Genomic DNA, 24,549 nt, shown 5'->3' with positions numbered 1-24,549 from the left:
CGCTTTCAAACAGCCTGAACTGTCACAAAGCATTTTACAGAAAGACAAAAAAACAAACAACATAAAACATTAACACCAATACAATACAATCACAACAAATCAACATTCTTCCATCCCTACATACGCTTTGATGTTTGATGTTTGAAGCAGTTTTTAGATGAAAGAGGACAGAATCAGCCTCCTTTCAGCAGTTGATCAGAGACGGGATCTCAGCATGCATGACGTCACACACGTTTGCTACAAGCTAAGTTTGCTTATAAGCTAGCTCATAAGCGAGCAGCTGCTGCGTTCGGTGACGGTACCTCCATTTCTGCAATACCCGAAGTATTGTTGGTACCGAGGCGGCAGATCTGGCCGCATCGTTTGTGTTGTTTTAGGGGGATAAATGAGTGCTTATCTGGCAACCCACGCAACGTCTAATGACGTCACGCAATATGACGCAAAAAAAAAAAAAAAAAAAAAAAAAAAAAAAAACGAAAAAAAAACATCCAACTTAGCAAAGCTTGGCCCGCCCCGCACTACTGTCTAGACTAGCACGTAGCAATCAACATGTCCTCCTCACCAGTGTGGTGGTTTTTCTCCATGGCAGAAGATCAAAACATTTTCAGCAAGGATTCTAAGAGGGGGAAAGAAGGCTTTTGCTCACCTGAAATCCATCATGTCAAAGCCGTTTTTCACGAACGTGAAGGAGGCACAGCTGCAGCAGCTAATGTTGCTAAGCTAACGGCGCTAAGCTAACAAGATAGCAACAACAAATCTAAAGCCATTAACACCAAAGTTATGGCATTCATAGCGCTGGACAAGTAGCCGTTTTTTGTAGGTGACACATTTTTTTGCAAGTTATCTCTTTGACCGCCATAAACGTTTAAAAACGTTCAGTATAATCCTAGGATTGGCCGCCATAGACGTTAATTGACGTCTACTATGTTTTTTTATGGAAACGGGTGGAGGAAAGCCTTGGGCAGCTGTGCTCCAAGTATCAAGCCGATCGGGTTACTATAATGGGTATTCCTGGCCACTAGATAGCTGTGATGAGTCTTTTGTACAAGATCGGGTAGGAGACAACAGTAGAAGAAGAGAGGTGGAGCTAGAGTGTTGAGGGGGAGAGAATGGCTAACTTGGCTAAGGGAGTCAAAAAAGGCTACAGATGGCAATCAGCTCACGCTTGAACCTTATTTTCAAAGCTCAAAAGCATCGACCAGTGCTCAAGAGCACAGTGATGACGGGGTTAAGTCATAGTTGAAGCGGTGACGCGGCTGTTTCGACCACGTCCTAAGGCCCCACCGGCTAGCGATGCTAATAACGTCCTAAGGCCCCACCGGCTAGCGATGCTAACACCGGAGAAAAGTGGTGCACAACCGAGCACGTCTGCACAGATGACGTTTCATCGGACGATGACGACTACTATGGGTCCGATGCAAGACAGTCTTGGACAGTCTTCCAAAGAACGTGAAAGTAAGCGCTAACATGCTAAGAGATTGCTCGTAAGATTACTTTCCTAACTTTCTCGGGCGATCTGCTAGCAGCGTGTGTAAATGTGCTGATATACACTAGAACATCTATTACCTATACAAACGTGAATGTATATTTTATAGATCGTGCTCACAGCAACGTCCGACCGCTTGTTCTACGACAAAGAAAGGTAAAAAAAAAAAAAAGGTTTTCAATACACCGCAACAAAAAAAGGAAAGTCTTTCGATAGTATTGTAATTGTATATGTTTCTTTCAGCTCCTACCCAAAGTGACCCTTCTCACATTGAGCAGAACAAAGGTAAAAAGAAAAAAAAAAAGATTCTCCACAGCACTAATAAAATATTTGATGGTAAACGTCTTCTATAATTTACAGAATGTGCATCAACCAATACATCCAAGAAAAAAAGGTAAACATGTGTCACGCCGCCACCGGCGTGACGGCCATGCTTTTATTTTCATAGTCATGTTTCCTGTTTTACTTTGATATTTTGAGTCTCCTCTCACCCCAGGTCACTTGCCCTTCCTGCAGTTCACTAATTACCGGTCCCCGCCCATGATCATGTCCACCTGCCACCAATCAACCAAGACAATAAAAGCCACCTGCACTTTCCCCTCAGTGCCGAAGTGTCACAGTCAGTGCATGGAAGCGTCCCACAGTCCTCGAGTCCTTGTTCCTGTTACCTTGTTGTTTTGCCTTGTTTTTGTGCCTTATCCTCCACAGCGGAGCGCCCTTAGTTCCCCCTTGTGCCTTGAGCCTTGTTTCCTCCCTTGCGGAGCGCCTTTTGTTGTCCCCTGTACCTTTTGCCTGTTTTTTTCCTCCCCAGTGGAGCGTTTTTAGTTCTCCACTTTTTGATTCCCCTTTCTCCTCTCAAGTTGAGAGTAGACAGCTGTTGGCCGGAAATAAACCTATTGCCTTTGTGGCCTACCTTTATCCTGCGTCTGAGTCCTACCTCTCCTCGTCGTGTCAACATGCACACACACACACATTGCATCACAGTGCTCTAAAATAATATATGATATTGAAATGTATATTTGCAGATCCCAAAGATTCTGGCTGGCTTGAAGTTGATGAATTCGGCTGGCAGCCAACCATCTTCCCCTTTGCTGCAAAACCAGGACCAAGGGATGCTGCAGCAGAGCTGAATTCCCACCTGCCAGCTGACATCCTGGAGCTCTTCATCACGGATGAACTTCTCCAGCACACCGTTCATCATACCAACCTCTACGCAAATCAGTCCATGCAGAAGCAGACTGACAAAAACTGTTGCGCACGTGTAAATAGTTTGCAAAGAGTTTTCCAAATTGTTTGTTCGGATTGCTACTGTTGCATGTAAATAAACTGTTATTTTGCAATCAAAAAACATTTTTTATTGTTGGGATAGTGTTTTATAGAAGTTTAGGTGTTTGTAGAATCACTCATGCAAAAAAAAAAGTGCCAAATTCACTAGAGTGCACGAAATAACATCATTTCACAAAAACCTTGATTTCTCCGTATTTTGGAAGAAAATAGAGGATTTGGGTGAAACGAAGCTGTTTTCTATTGTTGATTACTGAAGATCCGAATAAGGTAGAAACAAACTTTTTTTTTTTTTAGATGAAAGATGAGACTTTCATTTGAATCTTTCATTTGGTAGTATCCGCGTTTCCATAGTCCTAACACAACATTTTCTGTGGAGCTTGAAAGATCGGTAAAATTCTGTAAATCAGCTGGCAGTATAGGGGTTACCTTTTCCGAAAATGGCTGGCAGTCAAAGAGTTAAGAGCACATTTGGAGCCACATTGCATCCTCCCAAGTGGCCACAGCTTGATTGACAAGAATGGACTAACACTACACGTAAGTCTCACAGCAGTTCGGGGTGGCGGTTTTCAAGGATGTGTATCACATGTTATTTCATTTTTAACTTTTTAATTTTCAGAGAAATCTCTACTATGCCCAGTGCAGCCAAAGAATTAATAGTGTAGTGTTTGTGAACTGATCAAGCCAAGCAGTGAACTAACTATTTAATGCCAGTTATTGTCGGCTGTAACAGAGCCACAACACAACACGCGAATGTGAGCTTATTGTTATTATTATTATTATTATTTATTTATTTATTATTTATTTTTTTATTTTTTTAAGTATGTGTTGCCTACACGGCAACACAGCCAGTCCAGACCACGGGAAACAACATAACCACACACGCACCCACAAGGGTTGCTGCAATACCAGTTTTGTCTATTTACTTGATTTCAATTTTTTTTAATTAAGGTTGACCAATGTCAATGCATATAATTTTACCAAACGTTCACCGACCTCATCCTCATGCACTATTGCACTTAGGATTGTATAAATGCATTCCTATTGCATAATGCATACATACATGAATGTTTTGTTTTTCCAGATAAACCAGTTGTAGTTCTGTATTAATTTTTAAATTAATTTTTTATTTTGTGTAATTATCTGTTAGCCATTTCATATAGAAAAGAAATACACATTTGATTGAAACACGTTTGCTGTGATAATTAGAGCTACTAAAACATCAGTTTTTCCATTCCTGGATGCATAAATTGCAGAATATATGAAGGCAAATTTATCGGGTATCGGTATCGACCATACAAAGCAGGAAATCATCGGTTATCGGCACAGTATTTAATTTTGTTGTTTACTCTATTGTTTAATACTTTAATGCGCAGTATTTTATTTTAATGCTTTAAAGCCACATGCCAATTGTTCTGTTTAAGCACACAAGTATCGTTGTTTGTTCACTTCTAATAAAGGAGTGTATGTTGAAGTACATGGGATTTATCATTTATTTTCTATTTTTACCGTGGTATTGAAATGGCATGGAGAATCGTGGAATTTCAATGGTATTGGCATCGACTACTAAATTTCTGTTATTGTCACATCCCTACTTGGGAGTGTCACAGCATCCTTTCGAAGGAGGCAGGAGCTGAATGTAATTAGGGAGACGGAAGTCTGGGCTTTCCTGCTTTAGCTGTTATCCCAAGCCCAAACCTTGGAAAACCAGAAGGGAATGGATAGATGGGTGTTTTTATGAAGTACAATACTGTACAATAATAAGAAACAAACATTCTGTTGTTGTTTTGGGTGGCTGGAACAGATTAAAAGCATTTCCCTTCATTTGTCAACTTCTAAGTTCGGGCACCACTGTACAGTTTACGCTTCTGTTCTACTGTTGTACAATTTAGGGGACGAGGACCGAAGCTGCTAAGCAGATCATCTCAAAGAAACACTAAATTATATGCAGGTTCAGTTGTCTAATCTATTAGAATACATGAAAAGCCAGTGCCAACAACCTGCTACCCTATTTACATTTCAATATAGCAACATCCTTAAAGTAATAACATATATACTTAAAGTGCACTACTCTCATACGTTTTTCCTCCAATTGAAGTACCGCTCATATATGTTTCTGCTGCATGGTCACATAAGAAATGGAACATGAAAAGATCGACAATCTCCTCCCTGAGTCACAGTCATGCGATGGCTCATTAAAATGCAAATGTGTTCCTTTATAAGAGCAACTAATTTAGCGTCTGCCCTTGAACGCGGCCTCCAGCTTGAATTCTATTCACGCCAGTCGCCTTTTGTGGCCATCGTCCATTTTGTGGCATACACTAGCCGGCCACAACATTAGGTACACATGCACCATTTTGCAATTCAAGAGCTGTGTCTACCTGGACTTTTTTGCTCTGACTTTCGAACAAAAATATTTTGACAGACTAACAAATAGCCTTCGTGTTGCAGTGTTATCTCCTTTAAAGCAACACTAAGGAACTTTCAGTTTATTTTGATTATGGCGGCGCCATATGGACAAAAGTGGTAATGTTATGCATTGCATCGTTTTTGAGCTCACGCTAGCAAGTGAAAACCAGGCCAATGATGATCCTTGACTGTCCTTTAATCCAGATAGCTTGTGTTGTCGGCACCTCGTGCGGTCTTGTGGTGTGCTTGAAGAAGTTCATGGTGATGTCAGCGTGAAGGAGAGTGCAGTCCATCATCTTATGTTCAGCCTTCCCTTGTGTGATGTGTGCCCTTGCAGGCCCCATAGTGAGATAAGCGACTGGCTGTTACCAGGTTCCTTGTGATTATGATGTCAAGGTAATGCAAAGTGTCAGTGGGTGTGCTTGTGTGAAAATGACAGCCACTCATTTCTTGCCTTTCCTCACAAAACCTATTGTGTTGTGAGAATATTTCTGGATTCCAACCTCTGACCTTAACACTACTCTCTTGTTCACCAAGTTTTTTGCTGATATGTTTTTCCTTGTAAAAGGATAAAGCACAATTCATTTACTGTTTTTGCAGACTTAACAGATGGCACTGTTTCCCCAATAAGTCTGGTAACATAAGCAATGAAAAAAAGAGCCGAAAAAGCAGCAAAACATTGGCTCAGGGTTTATCCTTTCATGACCTTTTGCATGTTTTAATAATTTGCACGTTCTAACCTTCGAAGTTTTGCACAAATTTGTGCAACCTTAAAAACATTCAACTCGACATGATGATGTGATGCTAGTTGAGTTTGTGTGCAGTCCATTGCTTATACCTTAATACATTGTTTACTTATTTCGCCTTTAAAATGAACTTTTAAGTTGTTTAGTTGAGTATACGAGCAAACATATTTTCTACAACAAAAAAATAAAAAATACTGGGCAGCATTATGGGCAAGTCTCCAGTCCAGTCTCTAGTTATTTACATAATCAGCATTAGCAACTTGAAGATTCTGATATATACAGTTCTTTGTCTTTTTCAACTATGCCTTTGTCTTTCTTTCTTGGCATGCTGTGGTGTCTCTCGCCGATTAAAGTGCACAGGGGAGAACAGAAAGGAATTCCATTTATTAATCTTTCGCCAAGGTTGACTTTCAGTGGTGGCGCTCTCTGACCGCTGGAATTCCTTGCAAGAACATCATTCTCTAGGTGGAACTAGTGCATTTGAGAAGTGTACACTCACTGGCTTGATAGCAGGAGCCGCCCTGTTTTATGTGACGTATCGCCTTGGTCTTTACGAGGGCATAAGGTAGGATTGGAAAGATAAGATGTATGACGGACTGGAAATCAATAGAGCACAATGACAGATCAGAAGAATAATTGGATTCAGTTTCATCCCGAGTTAGAGCATGTATAAAGTGTACAGTCATACCCGAAGGATGCCTGACGTTGGATATAAGTCTTGCGCTTCCTGACAAGCAAATATGTGCTCGCTTGTCTCTTTCCACCTTTTTCTTCTCTTGAATTTTGTCGGAATCTGTGCCAGACCAACGCAACTCCACTTTTGTCAGTCCATCTTCATCAAGGAGAATTTGATGGATGGATGATTGGGGTGTCGATTTTTGACACACTTCTCAATTTATCTTCTTGAAGTGTAGACAGACTATTGATCAAGGATCCTAATCATTTTGAATGACTGCCAATATTTCCAAAGGTGCATTAGTGCTCACTGAAAAGAACAAGTTCAAAGTCATATTTCTTGCATGAGATGAGATTCTTTTATTTGATTGTATGACTTGCATTCAGACTACTTCTTTTTCATCACGATATAAAAAATGCTAACAAACAGGAATTATGTTGTTATTCATCTAAGATTCCGACTATTCTCATATTACATTTTTTGAAGTAGCTGCGGTCTATGCTCATGTATTTTCAGTGTTACTCATCCTAATTTGTGAGGATTGCTTCAAAGGCGACTTGCTGTACTGTATAAAAACAAGAGCCCAATTAATTTGCCAAAGTCAGCGGTAAGATATTTGAGGTGGCTTAGGTCACACATCAGATTGGTGGGCTTTTTTAAAAGAATGTTTTATCAGTGTTCTTCTCTGGTTATCCACAAAAGGTGGTTAGACGGTAATTGGGCCTCTTGGTTGTTGAAGACGTTTCACCTTTAATCCAAAAGGCTTCCTTTTTATGGTATTGAAACTCATCTTCAAAATCCACAATGCCCATTTGCCTTTGATGTAACCTTTGTGGATTACTATGACCTGAATGTCTGCAGTCTAAATGGACACATTCCTGTGGTTTGATTTCCCACAGTCACTCTACACTTTACAATTTCGTAGCTCTAAAGGAATTGAAGGAACATCTTCAGCCATCAGATGATCCTTTCACACAAGCCAGCTGGCTCTGACGAGATGACAAGATCCTTTGTTGTTTTGCTACATCTTTTGAATATATCAGTGTTTGGATTTGGACTCCTCAGCCCACATGTCCAACTTTTCCCTGCTGTTCACTTTGTCACATGAAACATGAACTCATCAGTCTCCAAAACTCTTTTATTATTCCATTTAGTTATAGGCTAGTTTGTTTACTCGTTACTTGCTCAAAATGTTAGTAATTGGGTAACTTGTTACCAGGCAAGGTAACTATTTTCACTACTTCAAAAAATAAATAAATATCTATTTATTTATTTATTTATTTATTTATCCACAAATAATTCAAATTATGTCCTGGCTATATAGGGTGCTTTCATTGATTTTTGTGAATATTTATGTCACACAAACGTCTTACTCCATACTGACAGCTATTTTACTACCACGACAACGGCGTACGATGAAATAAAAAGTTTTCAATAACTTTTCATCTTCAATATTTTAAGATGAAAGACACCAAGTTTGAAGGCGATCAGATAAATTTTGTCGGAGGAGTTTTTTAAAATAAGACCCCTATGCAACAGCCCAAAAAAAAAGGCAACAAATTCCAAAGTAAATCAAAATGGCTGCCCTGCGATTGGCTGGCAACCAGTCCAGGGTGTCCCCCGCCTGCTGCCCAGAGCCAGCTGAGATAGGCGCCAGCACCCCCCGCGACCCTTGTGAGGAATAAACGGTCAAGGAAATGGATGGATGGATGGAATCAAAATGGCGGACTTCCTGTTAGGGTTAGTATATGGCTCATATGTCATTCGTAGCTAACCTCTTTGTGATGTAATGCATGGCAATTCAGATATAAAGATTTCAATATGAAAAAAAAAAAATTGCTTTCAAATGACTGTAAAGCAGTGGTGTCCAAACTACGGCCCGGGGGCCATTTGCGGCCCGCCGTCCATTTTTAAGTGGCCCGCGACATATGCTAAAAATGGCATTTGAACAAAACAAAAATGTTTGGAGATGGTCAAAGTAAGAAGGGAGGGTATCGAAAAACAGGTGCCATTAAAGGTTATTTTAGTGAAATAAAACTAATGCAAAAACTAAAACTAAAATTCAAAGAACAATATTGTTACCGAAATAAAATAAAAACGAAAATGCTTTTTGAAAAAGGAAACTAACAAACACTAACTAAACTAACTAAAACTAACTATAATAACAGCAAACATGTCCTTCGTTTTAATTTTTGGTAATTAATTTAATACATGAGCCTTTGGGGATGATTTTAAATGTGATTTATAGTAGATTTATTTTGATATAAACCGGAATAATGACGTTTGAAAGTATGTCACACAGAAGTAACGTCATCTAACAGCAGCCAATAGAAAAGCACCTCGGATGACGTCGCGCCCATGGTGTTTTTTTAAATATTGCGCACAAGTAATACACTGTTTTTTTTTTTTTAACTAATACTACTACTGAAACAAACTAAACTAAAACTAAGCATTTTTAAAGAATTAAACTAATAAAAACTAACAGAACCACCCTGAAAACTAATAAAAACTAACTAAAATGAAAAATGCCAAAACTATAATAACCCTACTGCCATGTTACAAATAAATTGGTTTGTATGCTGTAGCATTTTTCTAAATATGCAAAAGCACAAATAAATTATTTGTACAATTTTTAGGACTAAACACAATTTCTCTTCATACCATTATGTGGCCCTTACGTCCTTCTGATTTTCTGGATGTGGCCCTCAAATGAAAATGTTTGGACACCCCTGCTGTAAAAATTAGTATGTACTGCAGCATATGACAAGTTGGACGTGACTTGCCCAACACTGTCAGTCCGACTGTCGATGCACTGCTTCACTAAGCTACATTTGTTGTACAGATAATTTGTCCTGTCACATCCTTGACAGGAGCTTTAGTGGCTCTTGGGAGAGTTGGGTTGTGTATGAATAGCAAGGATAATCACCACGGGCCCAACTAGCCACGGGGCTAAGAATATGTCGGATTGCTGCTTGGTGTGACAGTAAGCATTCAGAAGACCTCCTCCATCGGGTGAGACAGTGACCCAGAGCGGGAGAGGATTGAGGTCAGTTTGGCGCTACCAAAGTTAGTTTCAGCTTATACAAGAGGAATAAGGAGTTATTTTTGTTGTTGGACCAAGGAGGGAAAGGGAACAGCTTACCTTTTGAAACTTCATTGAAAGCATGTCTGATGGAGGAGCAGTTCACAGAAACAATGGCTAATGGAAATCTCTTGAGAATCCCATTTGCCACCTTCTCTTCACTTCAAATTCAAATTTAAAAGTCATTCTCATACAACATAATGTAAAATGAATTCAATTGTTCTAGACTCAGACTGTCACAGTCGATGACCACTTTAACTGCACACGTGAGGTTTAAATTGACATTTAAACATTCCTTGATGTTCTACAGGTGTAAAGAGAAATAAATGAGCTAGTGTATAATAAAAGTAAATTCACCCCCTGAAGACAAACGGGTGACATTTGAGACATGTGTTTCCAGAAAACACTGGTTGAACTCGAAATTGTACCACTTTCGTGGTGGTCGACTTTGTAGACCAAGCAATGGGAAAAACAAATAAAGTTCTGTAAAAACTAAAGTATGGTCATTGGTCCACAAGCAGCCCATTCCACTATTTATATCGACCACACAAGATTAACATTACTAATAATATATATATAAGGGGTGTTAAAAAAATAGATTCTGCAATATATTGCTATACTACAGCACGCAATTCTCGAATCGATTCAATAGGCAGCCGAATCGATTTTTTAACATCCATTTTTGATGGAAAAATATTCAACAAAACGTCTAACTTTCACACCTTAAGCATGGAAGAATGTTATATTAATGGAACATTAAGCCTTAATATTTTATTTCAATGCTGTTCAAACATGAAAAATGTTACAGCCTGTTTGTTAAATACAGTGGCGTACAGTTATATGGAGAGAAATTTGTGTCTTTATTTTCAATCAAACAAAAAAGGGATTTGCAATCAAAAAAAAAAATCAATCAAACAAAAAGGGGATTTGCAATCAAAAAAAAAATTCAATCAAACAAAAAGGGGATTTGCAACCTCAAATAAATTTTAATCAAACAAAAAAGGGTTTTCATATAAAATAAAAATTTGCAAACAAAAAAAAACATTTCAAACATGGATTTGTATTTTAATAAAATCTTTTGCAAACATTTTTTTCGTTTTGTTTGCGAATCTGTTTTTTGGTTGCGAATCTGTTTTTTGGTTGCGAATCTGTTTTTTGATTGAAACCTGTTTTTTGGTTGCGAATCTTTTTCTGTGTTGTGTGTCTTCCGTTCAACCGATGATAGAAGCCTTGTCATTGGTCAGCTTGGAAGCCGCTGCGACAACTTTCATTGGTCAGATAGGAATGGGGGTGTGACAATGTTCGTCTGACTATTTCCTGGTTCATTTTGTCCAGTCGCCGCCAGCATCGAGGTAAATATGACACCCCCCCTCACTTCTAGTTTTCCGTTTTGTTTATCTGACATTTATCTAAAAGCAACCCTTGATCTATCGTTTATCCGGTGATTTGTTCTAACCATTACAATTAACTAGGGGTGTTAAAAAAAATCGATTCGGCAATATATCGCGATACTACATCGCGCAATTCTCGAATCGATTCAATAGGCGGCTGAATCGATTTTTAAACTTCCATTTTTAATGGAAAAATATTCAACAAAACGTCTGACTTCGGGTTAGGATTCACACCTTGAGCATGGAAGAATGTTATATGAACGGAACATTAAGCCTTAATATTTTATTTTAATGCTGTTCAAACATGAAACAGATTACAACCTGTATAAGAATGAAGTTTCAGATAAATAAATAATACATTTTCATACAAATCTTACACTCTACAAGTTTACTGATTAGTATTTTCTAAATTTGAAAGAAAAAAATTGCAACAATCGACTTATAAATTCGTATCGGGATTAACCGGTATCGAATCGAATCGTGATACGAATCGAATCGTCAGGTACTAGGCAATTCACACCCCTACAATTAACGTAATCACTCACTCAGCATTGCTTAGCCATGTTAGCTAGCTAGGTAACTGATGGTCCGATACATGAGTCAGTCATGAAGCTGTTGTTGGCAGTCAAAACACAAATATACGGCTAATTTGGGATAGCTGTTAGGATGAAGTTTTGTTGTTGTTTTTTATACTCATAAAGAAACCTTTGCATTTGTTTCACATACAGGCAGGGCTGGGAATCGAATTTATTTACACTAGCTGCTTCCCCTTAATTTTGGATGTTTGAAGTAGAGATTAAATTCGTGATAATTCTGTGATTATTATTTATTGGTCCTGGTTGTTTACTGTACGAGTCAGATTGAAACAGAAGGGGAATCTGAGTTGTAGGTGTACTTTTGCAATTACACTGACTAGATTCTTTTCTTTTAGAGTGCGAGCAGACCAAGGGGTAGAAAATGTAGACATAGCGAGATGCATGTTTACTGTAAGAGGAGCAGGTCAATGTTTTTTTTTTTTTTTGCAATTTTTTTTTTTATTTGAAATCCGTTTTTTGTTTGATTCAAATTTATTTGAGGTTGCAAATCCCCATTTTTGTTTGATTGAATTTTTTTTTTGATTGCAAATCCCTTTTTTGTTTGATTGAAAATAAAGACACAAATTTCTCTCCATACAGTCATAAGACTGAAGTTTCAGATCAATAAATAATAAATTTTCATACAAATCTTACAGTGTACATGTAGAAGTTTACTGAATGATATTTTCTAAATCTGAGTAAAAAAAAATCGGAACAATCCACTTGTAAATTCATATCGGGATTAATCGAATCGAATCGTGATACGGATCGAATTGTCAGGTACTAGCAAATTCACACCCATAATTAATATATATATATATATATATATATATATATTAAGGGTGTCACGATTTCGATTTTTTATCGAAATCGATCGAAATTACGTCACGATTTCGAGCATCGAAATAGAAGAGAGGACACACGATTCGATGCACCCCCCCCCCCCGTTCACGTTGTCGATAAAAAGACCACAGTTGCAAGATATGCTATGTGCGCGTACTGTACTCGGCCACGGTGTTACGCCCGGCTCGTCAAGGGGAAGGGAAGTAACACAATAACAGAAAATATAGAGTAGATAAACACGGGTCGACTTTAACATCTGAGTAGTTTTAATTGAAATTTCAGGCAGGGGTTTGACAAGGGAGTGAAAGTGGAAGGTGAACAAATAATAACCGCATTTGACAGAACTGACAGAACGGAGGAGAAACAACAATAACCAATAGGGGTATAATACACGGATACACAATAGCGTCGCGCTGGCACAGTCGTCCAATCGGAGTGTCGCGCTGGCACAGTCGTCCAATCGGAGTGTCGCGCTGGCACAGTCCTCCAATCAGAGTGTCGCGCTGGCGCATTCAAACTGAAGTACCATTATACGGGCACCAGCCGACACAAACACACACATACATACTAGGGGAGCGGAGCCGGCGGCGGGCCCGAGCCGCCAGCCGTAACAACGGGAAACACGACAAACATGACGGGACATTTACGCAGGCATCACAAAGATTTAGATTTATCAAATTCAACTAGAAGTGGGAAAACAACGGTCCAACCAACTATTTCATCCTCATTTACAGTGAAACTTCCACACACTTCAGCTCGCGCGAAACGCCAGATCCATAGGTCTATTTATAGCAGCAGACCTGCAGCCTTGGAAAACGCTGGATTCAAACATTTAATTAGTGTACTTGAACCACGCTACAGTATGCCCAGCAACTGTAAATGTTGGGATATAGTTTGTTCAGGCTGTATTTGTTCCATGACTTTGGATACAATATATTTTTTGTTGTTGTTGCACATTATTTTAAGAGGAACGCACAGCACACTGTTGTAACCAAAAACAGTCAATAGATGGCAGGCACCCACTGTGACTTTTTGTTTTTGTTTTTTTATTTTTTATTTTACACTTCAGTAAGAACAAGACGGTTAACTTTATATTGTAAATAAATTCTTTGAATTTGATCATTCCTGCCTAATGTCAATTATCATATATTACATAAATTTACACAAAAATAATATGGAAATTGCATCACCTATATGTAGCCGATCTTTTGAAATAAGATTTACTGTACAATGAATAGAACCAATGATCATAGACTAGCCTTAGCCTACAGAAGCATATGCCTCTGTGTTATAAAGTGGGGGAGCGGAAAAAAAAAAAAAAAAAAAAAATCGAAAAAAAAATCGAATCGTGACCCCAAAATCGAAATTTAAATCGAATCGTGGAGTTGGCGAATCGTGACACCCCTAATATATATATATATATATATATATATATATATATATATATATATATATATATATATATATATATATATATATATATATATCCATCCATCCATCCATCCATTTTCTTGACCGCTTATTCCTCACAAGGGTCGCGGGGGCTGCTGGCGCCTATCTCAGCTGGCTCTGGGCAGTAGGTGGGGGACACCCTGGACTGGTTGCCAACCAATCGCAGGGCACACAGAGACGAACAACCATCCACACTCACAAGCACACCTAGGGACAATTCGGAGCACCCAATTAACCTGCCATGCATGTCTTTGGAATGTGGGAGGAGACCGGAGTACCCGGAGAAGACCCACGCTGGCACGGGGAGAACATGCAAACTCCACCCAGGAAAGTCCGAGCCTGGACTTGAACCGCCCTATATATATATATATATATATATATATATATATATATATATATATATATATATATATATATATATATATATATATATATATATATATATATATATATATATATATAGTAATTAAAATAAAGTACATTTAATTCAATAACGTGAAAATCAGAAGGAAATCATAATTATTTTCTTATTAACTTATTCAAACCCAAAAACGTGTAAATACGTTTTTTTTAATATATATTTTGCCCTTCACTCCCAAAAACATGGAAATATGTTTTTTTATGCAAGTGCATACAGAAGGCTTTGATACAGCTTCTGACATGAAGAGGTGGCTTAAAGCAATGGCAGTTATTACAAAAAACGGCCAGCAGGTGGCAATCACCCAGGGCCATGTTGCAACAAGCTCTTTTCGTCAGTTTTCACCAGGAATGTGAATATTGATGAAACTTAGCTATATTCTACTGCTAATTGCTGCAAAACGGAAACATACAAATCTACTTTTTTCCTGATGAGAGAAGCGACTCTAATTTTTCTTTTAGTAGGTTCCATGTTTTTATAGCAATAGAACACAATGTTCTGTGGGCCTTGCAAAATCAGTCAAAATCAAGCCAAAAAGCAAACAATTGTAGTAACATCCTTTTCACAAACACTTTTCCAAAGATCTTAGAGCCATGAATGATGCAAAAAATAAAACACTAAGCTGACTATACATTTGTGGCTGTGCTTCCTTCTCCACCCAGTAACCTGAATATGTTTTTTCTAACCTACAGTTTTACACTACTTCTTCTTTTTACACTTTTAAAAAAATGAGGTAACAGGGTTGCTCTCAGACCACTTTCAATGCTTTAAATAGGTTCCTTTTTCGTAAAAAAAAAATCAAAAAAAAAAATCAGACGACATGGGGACAGACCAATAGTATAGATGTGTGAAAATATAAGAAACCTGACCATATTTGGAAATGCGATGCCCATACTTTGGGCATATGCAGAAAAAGGTTGCAGGTATTCATACACTCATTCTTTGATGGGCCAGTGCAGAATGTTTATTCCCACAGTCAAATAAATAATTAAATAAATATTCACTCAGGAGTGAATAAATCTTAGTGGCATGTGACCTTCACTGTTCACCCCTGAAATGGTGGTAATTGAATCCTGCCACATCATGTGAAACAAGGGCATTCTATCGCAACCCGCCTGCCCGGAACCTCCACTTGGTTTTAGTATAGACTCCGCTGTCAATATTTCTTCAGTTAAAAGTGAAGGACCTGTAAAAATTTGTGACTGGTACTGGTGTGGGTCACAAGCGCTATATAAATAAAGATGACTTGACTTGACTATTTCTCACATGATTTCTGCCCTGTATCAACAGAACACATTGCTCGAGCTTTCATTTCTTTTCAAAAGATGTTTCTAATGCGTAACCACAGGACTCGGGTTTATGCATGTTTGCTGAAATATGCTTATACAGTACCATAATTGCCGGAGCTCTTTGGGTCATTTGTAAGGAGAGCAGCGCTATTAAAAGTGTGAGTTGTCGGCTGATAGATTGGCCTGAGAGTTGTTGGAGTCGTTCCACCTCGGGAGGTGTCAAAATTAAGAGCTATTAGCAGCTAACTAAGCTCTATCCTCAGATTAGCAGTGATCAGCAGCGGAGTAAGAGGTGGATCTTGCTCTTCCTTTCTTCTTTCACTTGCACTCTTCATGAATCCTAATCATGATCCTCTCTTGAGCCTCATTGCTTCCCAAGTTTCTTTTCTATTTCTTTCCCTCCATAAACCTGTTTAAGGCGAAGCCAAAACGGCAAATAGTCATGCCGTGGAAATGAAAGTGTGGAATGGGAAGAGAAAGGACTGTTTATCATAGCTATTGTTGCTCTGAGGTCATTTCGTACGCCTTCCTTGGGTGAAAATTGAGGGAACGCGAGGAGGACACCACAAAGCCACAACTGTCATTGTAAAAGAAATTCTGAGACCCGCACAAAAGGCTCTGACATTTGCAGTCAACTATTATGCCGATTATCCTCCAAAAAGAGCATTACTTTCCTCGGACCTGTTTACTGAATCGCTGCTTGAAGTAGGTCTGGCGCTGAAGTAAACACACAGGGTCACGGCCAGGTTGCCCTCTTAATTCTGCCCAATTACGTGTGATTATACCTTCTTGGTGCTGCTTAAGAAAGCAGGCAGTGATCTAAAATAAGCTTAAACTCTCAGTAATGAGCATTTTCCAGCCAGGAATAGCTGATGAAAACACGAATTAAAGAGTTTTGGAATCATATTAGGTATTTGGGAATTGATGTGCTGTAGGGACTGCTTGTATAAGGCTTGTAACTAGGTTAAGACACGAGTGGCTGAGAACAGGAAGCACAACATGTTTTCATCAGTGAAGAAACACGCTTGCAGGGCTGATGTAAGAGTATTGTGTGGTTTAATTAACGTTCACTCGACTTGCACGTGTGTTCTGCTTTTACCTTGGATTTTTGGGGCCTTTTTGCAGTGTCAAAAGAACATGTCTCAATAGATTCTGGGATCATTCGGGTCATAGTAATCTGCGAAGACTGCAACAAGTCAACTGGAAACAAAATGCTTCTTCAGTTCAACATTTTTGATTTGAAGTCTCCCTATTCATGTCTCAGGTGGGTGTGTCCCCTGGGAGTGGTCACAATAGGATTGCTGTTGTTTACAGGCAACTTGAATAGCAACCTGTGTGTTGGTTAGTCATGACCACTTTTCCTGAGGAATTAGATGTCCGGACATAGTCATAAACAGACAAAGTGGTTGAGAGCTATTCTAATTTGACATGGATGATTTCAAACCAGCCTCTCTGTCCAGAAATTGGACGCTGTTGTCCTCAAAGAATATCCCTTCATTATGACATGCAAATCAACTGCTGACTCTGGATTCCGATAGGCTGTTCTCCTATGTTTGTGTACGGGTACGACTTGCGTGGACAAGGTAGAGGTCAGTGCACTCTTCACGGCACTATACACTGCTGAGTTGCTTCGAGGGATTTTGTTCGTAGGGTGAAGCAACTTTTGTGTGAGGATGAGGCTGCATTTGAAATGCAACAGCTTTGGAAAAAATCCTTCAGAGTTTCTCAGAGGCGAGTGACACACTTGCAACAGACAATGTGAGGGGCCGTTAGACACAAATCAGGATGAAGTCAAACACACATACTTCTGAAATACTCTCTCACACAATACTGAAATCCTCTCTCACACACAACTTGATCTCTTTCATATACATGACATGTTCTTTCACTCACATCATTGATGTTTTTCACCTCATAGACACTACTGAAGCACTCACACTAACTGATTTTTTTTTTCACAGTGGAACACTCTGAGCCTTACAACTAAATTCCTCTCATACATATCTCAGAAACATTTAACACACTACTGAAATGCCCTCACGCACAGTTCTGATTTTCCCTGCTTAAATCCACACTGGAATGTTCTCACACATACAGCTGAAATGGTCTCATGTACTCTACAGAAGCACATCTCATACTAATGAAATGTTGTCATAACCATTGAAACACTACGACCACTGAAACAATCTCATACACACTATAGAAACACTCTCACGTGTTCTACTGAAATGCTCTTAAACATACTCCTGAAACATTCTCACACACTACTGAAATGCTAGCTCAAACAACTGAAATGTTCACACACTGAATTCTACCTAAACACCATTCAAGCACTCTAATAATACCACACATACTCTCACACTTTATACTGAAATGCTCTCACACACTTTTGAAATCATTTGCACATTAGTGAAATGCAAACACTCACATTCTACTGAAATGTTCTTTCACATTATTGAAACGCTCTCATACATACTACACAAACACTTGCACATTCTTCTGAAATGCTCTCACAATGGCTTCTGAAGCATGGACTACTGACACACTCTCATTCATACTACAGAAACACTCACACACACACTACTGAAACACTCTCTCACTAGTGAAACACCCATTCACATGATTGAAATGCTCTCACGTGCACTACTGAAATGCCTGACCAACACACACACTACCAAAATCCTCTCATACATCCTAATAAAATACAGTACACTTGTGGACTGAAATGCACTCATACAGCCTACTATACTGAAATGTTGATGGCAATAATTTGTATGAGACGTTTTCTTGGTCAAAACTTTAATAGTGTTTAAAGAGAAGCACTTTAAAACAACCAACTCATTCACTGCCAGTCATTATAGAAAATTTTTACATTTCCAATACTCACGTGATATTACATTCAATAATTATATATAAACCGAATCTACCAAATAACAGAATAGACTCCCTACTTTTTGTCCCGTCCCGTTCTTTTATAATTGACAGCAGAAAAATGTAGGTTTGCCAAAATACAGCCATTTCTCCCATGGACTCTGAAACTGTGTTTATTTCCTATAAAATGGGGCTATGATGTCATCTACCGGTGGTTGGGCATCAGTAAAGTTGTTTCCAAGTTTGATATTTACAGTGGAGCATGCTCAGATTCGCCCCCATTTAGCACCGCTCTAAAAAATACAATTGACAAGTATACTTGTCAAAGGCAGTGAATGAGTTAACAACAAAATAGTCAGTGTCAGTTGACTGCAAAATGCAATGCATTACATATTACTGGTTACTTTCATCCATGCAATCATTTTATAATACATGGCAGTCCTTGTCATGGGCAGGGATGGGGAATCCTGATCCTGAAACAGTTTGATTTTAGCCACAGGTGCTTCTACTCAACATGTGCTTGTTTGAGCTCGTTTACCTGCCAGTTAAGTAGAAGCACCTGTCAATCTGTGGCAGGGTTTTTGCTTTCTGGACCTGGATTCCCCAACCCTGGTCATGGGCTAGCTGGAGTCTCGTTGCCAAAACTGTGAATATTGGCAGTGGTTAGTTCATTTCAACACTTAAAAAATGTTGGCTAATATATTAGATTTACAGTTATTAACAGCTTGATGAGACATAACCTGTGCAACTAATGAATTCAACATGAATTATTTCTAAACATTTCAAAATATTGACAATTGGAGATCAGCGTTATAGAATGACCCGTGTTAAATGATCTTTCAGTTCTGACTGTCAGTAGAATAATGTGTTTGTGCAGGCAATAGTTGGAAGGTGAAGCCAGCATCAAAAACAGCACATCCACGTACTTTCAGTGCACCCTAGCTCGTGTTTTGATCTTTTTTTTTTTTTACTCGTTTTTACGGCGCCTCATAACTCTCGCACCGGCGGTGTCAGGCCAGTGTATGCTTTACGATGCTCTCCTGCGAGGGTAAAAGATTGCATGGACGCACCCTAAGAACATGAAGGTCATCATGTTGGCTCGTCGTCATGGTGGAGCAAGCGCCAAACGCCACCCCAACTCCATATCAATGTAAAAACATTACACGTTACATACGTAGCCCATGAAACTTTTGGTGAGTACTTCAATTCCAAATAGAAACAGACAAGTAAAAAGATTGTTCAGGAGCTTTTGATGAATTGTGTTTGAGTACGCGGCACTTTTTATTTCCATGAGCGCAGTGGCAGTGGGATTTATACCGCCGCTGTCTGAAAATGCCCTCGGCTGCTTTATGGCTGGAATATGAATCAGAGTTGGAGTGCAGACAGCATGGGATGTGATCTATGTCCACAGCGGTTCACATCCAGCTACTCCATCACTCTGCTTCCCTGCCGGTGCCCACTGGAGCTCACAGTGTGTTATAGGGGATGAAATTAGCGGCTTCTCAACATGGATGGGGTGACCACATCTACAGTCTGGCGGATTTTCTGCACCTTGTGTTATTTGGACAGCTAAGATCAGTTTTGTGTTATAGTACAATGGCTGAATAACAACTGATAGGTTTGTGTGTCTTATTGCTGTGAAAAAGGTACAATCTGAATAATTGTATCCGGTGACAATTAAAAAATAAATAAATACGCGGCTATGTTTATTTAATCTCTGACATGGTACTGTTTCAGCCAATGTATTCTCGTCGTCGGTTGCCGTCACTTGAAGGTAGCGCTGGATGTTTGCCCAGCTTAGCCTAGCATGTCATGGGTGAAAAAAACTCAAATCCAGCCTCATAAACAGTGGAGTGGAAGTGCAGCTCACTGGCACCATTTCAAAGATAGGCAGATAACAAAATATTTATTTGGTTGTTTAATTTCACACTTAATGTGTGTGCTGACACTCCAAAGATTGTTTGTATACAAGCAATTAAAAAGTCAATTTTCAATAATAATGGATGGATGGATGTTCCTCATCACGTTAATTGCTAAAGAAAAAACAATGAGCTTATTTTTTCATCAGTAGTTTCTCCAGTTTTGTTGATCTTAAATGAACCCAAGCTTTCACCTTTAACAAACAATATCATAATGTGTGACTATTTGTACTCGTCAGTGTCACTGACCTAAGATGAACTATAACAAGATTATTATTTTTTGTCAAGAATTCACATTCTCACATGCATGTTCACAAACCTCAATCTCTGCAGTTGATTGAAATAATGAATTCAGTATGCAGACGAGATTTTCTTTTTGTGTCTTGAGACTGACAACGTTCTAAATTCTTTGAAGTGTTGTATGTATTTGTGTATGCATTCACAATGGCGTTAACATGTGTGTGGCACCTGCACAATATGAAAATGTGGATGTGTTTGTGTGGGGCTGCAGTGGACATCATTTGAGTCAGACATGTTAATTGAGACATAAAATGTCCATATTGTGTCCCTGACAGAGGAAGACCTCTGCTTTTAATAACCCATCACTGTAGTATTTGTAGTAAAGTGAACACTGCAGCAATAAGTAAGGGGCACACACAAGTACACGTTTACCAGGCTATCAAGGAGCGAACATTCTTCCCTAATTAACAGAGGACGTGGGTTAACACTCCTGTTTGGTTGGTTTCTCGGCAACAAAAATAATATTCCTGCGTCAATTTGACCCAGGCTATGCTTACAGTTTTTCACGATTGTTCACACACAGAAATCTAAACTTTGGCACAATTTGCGCAACCTTAACTTCATGTAGCAATCGCTCAACCCGAATTGTCACTACTTCACACTCCCTTATGACTCCCTTAGACTCTGAGGGGCATATTCACTATGTGTCCGGTAATATCGCGAAATATTGCACCACAAGTGCACCCGCAGTCTGCGCCCAGTTACCCACCTATTCACTAAGGATATTGCTCTAATGATATACCGGCGCAAACACGCCCACAAAACTGACAGCTTGGAGCAAATTTGCACCTGATTTACCACACATGGCAATGGATTTGCGCCAACAACATGGTTGTTATAGTAACAGTTGCGAGAAAGATGACATTATCAGGAAGCGAGGTTGGACCGAGAGTAAGCATTTATAGCGCCATTAAGCAGAGAGGACGACAACGACGTCATTCATTCATAAAGTACAAATTATTGGTGCGATCGTTTTTTAAAAATATATTCTCAGAGGTTGGCGTGGGCGTACAGTATGCATCTGGCACATAAGAATGATCGTATAATGCCTCCCCGCCATTGCCGATCAGCCCGGGTTGGCTGGTTTGAGGGTCTTGCTGCTGGCCTTCCTTGATGACTTCCACAAACAACTTTTTCCAGCAGATCACATTGATGATCCATAAAGATTTACTGAAATGATGTTGTCATCTGGGACACTGTGAGTTTCCACCGGGCTCTGCTTGTACGTCAGTGGTTCCAGGACCACCCACATTTTAGAGTGCGATTCCTCCTGGCATACTCTCCATTCCTCAACCCCATAGAGGAGTTCTTTTCTGCTTGGAGGTGGAAGGTGCATGAGCGAAAGCCCCAGACCCAGGTCCCACTTGTCCAGGCCATGGAAGAAGCCTGTGGTGACGTCAGCCTCGAGTCCATTCAGGGATTCATACGCCACTCAAGGCGCTTCTTCCAGAGATGTCTAGATAGGGAGAACATCGCCTGTGATGTGGACGAGGCCCTCTAGCCTGACAGAAACCGAAGGCATCATGATGCTTGATCATGATTATATCTCATGCATGTACAAAAATACAACATTTTTGGCTGCATATTTGTGTGCTGTTTTAAGTTTGTTTGATGAAAAAAAAGTAGGCTAGAGAAATATCTTATTTTCCAGAATTATTGTCATTCATATGGTGTGTTCCATTTTACACTTGTGTTTTCAATTTTGCACTACAATGTGCTGTAAATATTTGGTAGTGTGCAGCAAAAGCTTAGTTGTGTGTGCTCAATGAATGCAATGTGTCATTGGAAAATACGACTGTGTATAGTAAATGAAAACATGAGTTCCATTTTGTGAACACAACGTGGAGCAGGGGTGCCCAAGTCCGGTCCTCGAGAGCTCCTATCCAGCCTGTTTTCCATGTTTCTCTCCACCAACACACCTGATTCATGGTCAGGGTCGTTATCAGGCTTCTGCAAAGCTTGAGCTGATGAGCTTGATTTTATTCAGCTGCGTTGGAGGAGAGAGACATGGTAAACAGACTGGATAGGGGCTCTCAAGGACCGGACTTGGGCACCTCTGACGTAGAGATTTGATGGTAAGAGTCTTCTTGCAAAGGGAGTGTCAGATTTAGCATTTTGTGTGTGCAGTATTGAGAAATCTGTTATTGTATTGAGAAACGTGTGTTGACAATCGTGAAAAACTGTAATGAGAAAAACACATCCCAATAAACATTATTACCCACTTTTGTTGCCAATATTTCAAATTAAGAGTTTTTGACAGGTCTCATCAAGAAATGCAACCATTTGTATTTATTTATCTTTGAAATGGGTCAGTTTGACCCGGCTACAATTACTGTTCTGAAAACATTCCAATAAACATTTTAACAATTTTAACTGAAAATATGTGATAATAGACAATTTTAATTGATGAGAAGTTTCATAGCAAAAAAAAACAAAAAAGTGTGATTCTTCAACTTTAAAATGGGTCAATTTGACCCACATAATTTTAACGCCTCAAAAGCATTCCAATAAACATTAGTAACCATTTTAATTGAAAATATGTCAATGTAAACCGTTTCAATTGATGAGAATTTTCGTTTAAAAAAAAAACAAAAAAATTCTAATTTGTAGTTCTTCAACTTCAAATGGGTCCGTTTGAGCGTGGCTATGCTCAATGTTCCGAAAGCATCCCAAGAAACATTGTTACACTGACGGTTTTCATTGCAAATATGCCGAAATCAACCATTTCTTGCTGTCTGTTGGTGCCAAGTTTTAAAGTGAAAAACTAATATTTATTGTTCTTTAACTTGAAAGTTAACTGCCAAGTATGGACTTCAACTTCATGGATTTGCACTTAATGCATTTGTAACATGACAAACAAGTACTTGAAAAATGCTCCTTATTTGAGTATGCTTTCCTCTTTGTGAGTTTGTAACGATGCTGAAGTTTCCTGTGCCACTGATTCACACAAACATTCCCCAATGTACACTCACAACTCATGCACAATTTGCTGTTGACATCCACCAATGAACTATGGCTAACAAATATGCGCACATGTGCTTCCGTTGAACGTTTTGTCACATCGGACTCATGTGCATTAGTCAATCGTTACTAGCATGCCAGGTAATGAACCCTATAAACTACACACATATATGTATGTTTTTAATTACAGCAGGTGCACACACGATGATCAGGATCCAAACAAAATGGAAAGAGCCACTTCCTCAGATTGAATCATAACAAATGACAGATTGCCTTCAGATAAAGAAGGCGCTTTAATCTGAATCAATAGAAAAACGGCAAAGCCAATCAATATTCTGACAGTCTGTGACTTCTGGCCTGAATGTGTATCTTTCCCCTCACATTTTCACGCATGAGGAAAGAGTTTGCTGATAATGTTGATTCAGGTCAGTTGTGTTTGGACATGAAGAGGGCAGCTCAGGTAGCCCCAACGGCAAACTTGAAGCTCAAATGATTGTTTTTCCTACAAATCTTTTTTTATCATTTGCCCTGTTGTTTTTTCTGTTGATCTAAAGCAGCAGCTCTGTTTATTTTCCCCCACTCGAGTTATTTTTCCGATCCCGGCACCCGTCTTCGTGCGTTCTCAGCGTTTCTTCGCTTTGAGAATGGCAGCAGATGGAGGGCAGAGGGGGTGGATGTGCTGCCTGCTGCCAGGTACTCATGGGGAGGGGGGGAGCCAAAGTGTACTTGTGCGGTCACGGAACCCGGACAGCCTGCTCTGACCTCTGATCAGACAGCAGTGACTCTTCCCTTAGCTGCCCTTGTAACAATGTGGATTTTTCCACATCTTTGACCTGGCTCGTAGTGG

At 39.3% G+C, this 24,549-nt stretch overlaps 2 protein-coding genes across 2 annotated transcripts in view; both read left to right on the top strand.

Moving 5' to 3' along the window:
• Positions 1 to 24,549, top strand: part of LOC144003094 (uncharacterized) — a 72,367-nt gene that overhangs the window by 7,570 nt on the left and 40,248 nt on the right. The gene's annotated exons all lie outside the window — the stretch shown is intronic.
• Positions 509 to 2,845, top strand: LOC144001163 (uncharacterized). Its single transcript, XM_077495278.1, has 5 exons — positions 509 to 1,455; positions 1,596 to 1,642; positions 1,730 to 1,771; positions 1,847 to 1,880; positions 2,512 to 2,845. The coding sequence occupies exons 1-5, from the start codon at positions 1,329 to 1,331 to the stop codon at positions 2,805 to 2,807; spliced, it is 546 nt and encodes a 181-aa protein (XP_077351404.1). The 5' UTR covers positions 509 to 1,328; the 3' UTR covers positions 2,808 to 2,845.

This window comes from Festucalex cinctus, chromosome 1 (genome assembly GCF_051991245.1).
Source record: "Festucalex cinctus isolate MCC-2025b chromosome 1, RoL_Fcin_1.0, whole genome shotgun sequence".
Lineage (NCBI taxonomy): Eukaryota > Metazoa > Chordata > Actinopteri > Syngnathiformes > Syngnathidae > Festucalex > Festucalex cinctus.
The sequence above is the reverse complement of the archived record's forward strand: the minus strand, read 5'-3'. Positions and strand labels throughout refer to the sequence as shown.

What these genes read in the sequence shown, in the direction of transcription:
- LOC144001163 (XM_077495278.1), top strand. Translation starts at nt 1,329, where the DNA reads ATGCTAACACCGGAGAAAAGTGGTGCACAACCGAGCACGTCTGCACAG. An exon ending in GTCTTCCAAAGAACGTGAAA is followed by an intron (nt 1,456 to 1,595) that starts GTAAGCGCTAAC and finishes TATATTTTATAG; the next exon opens with ATCGTGCTCACAGCAACGTC. An exon ending in TTGTTCTACGACAAAGAAAG is followed by an intron (nt 1,643 to 1,729) that starts GTAAAAAAAAAA and finishes TGTTTCTTTCAG; the next exon opens with CTCCTACCCAAAGTGACCCT.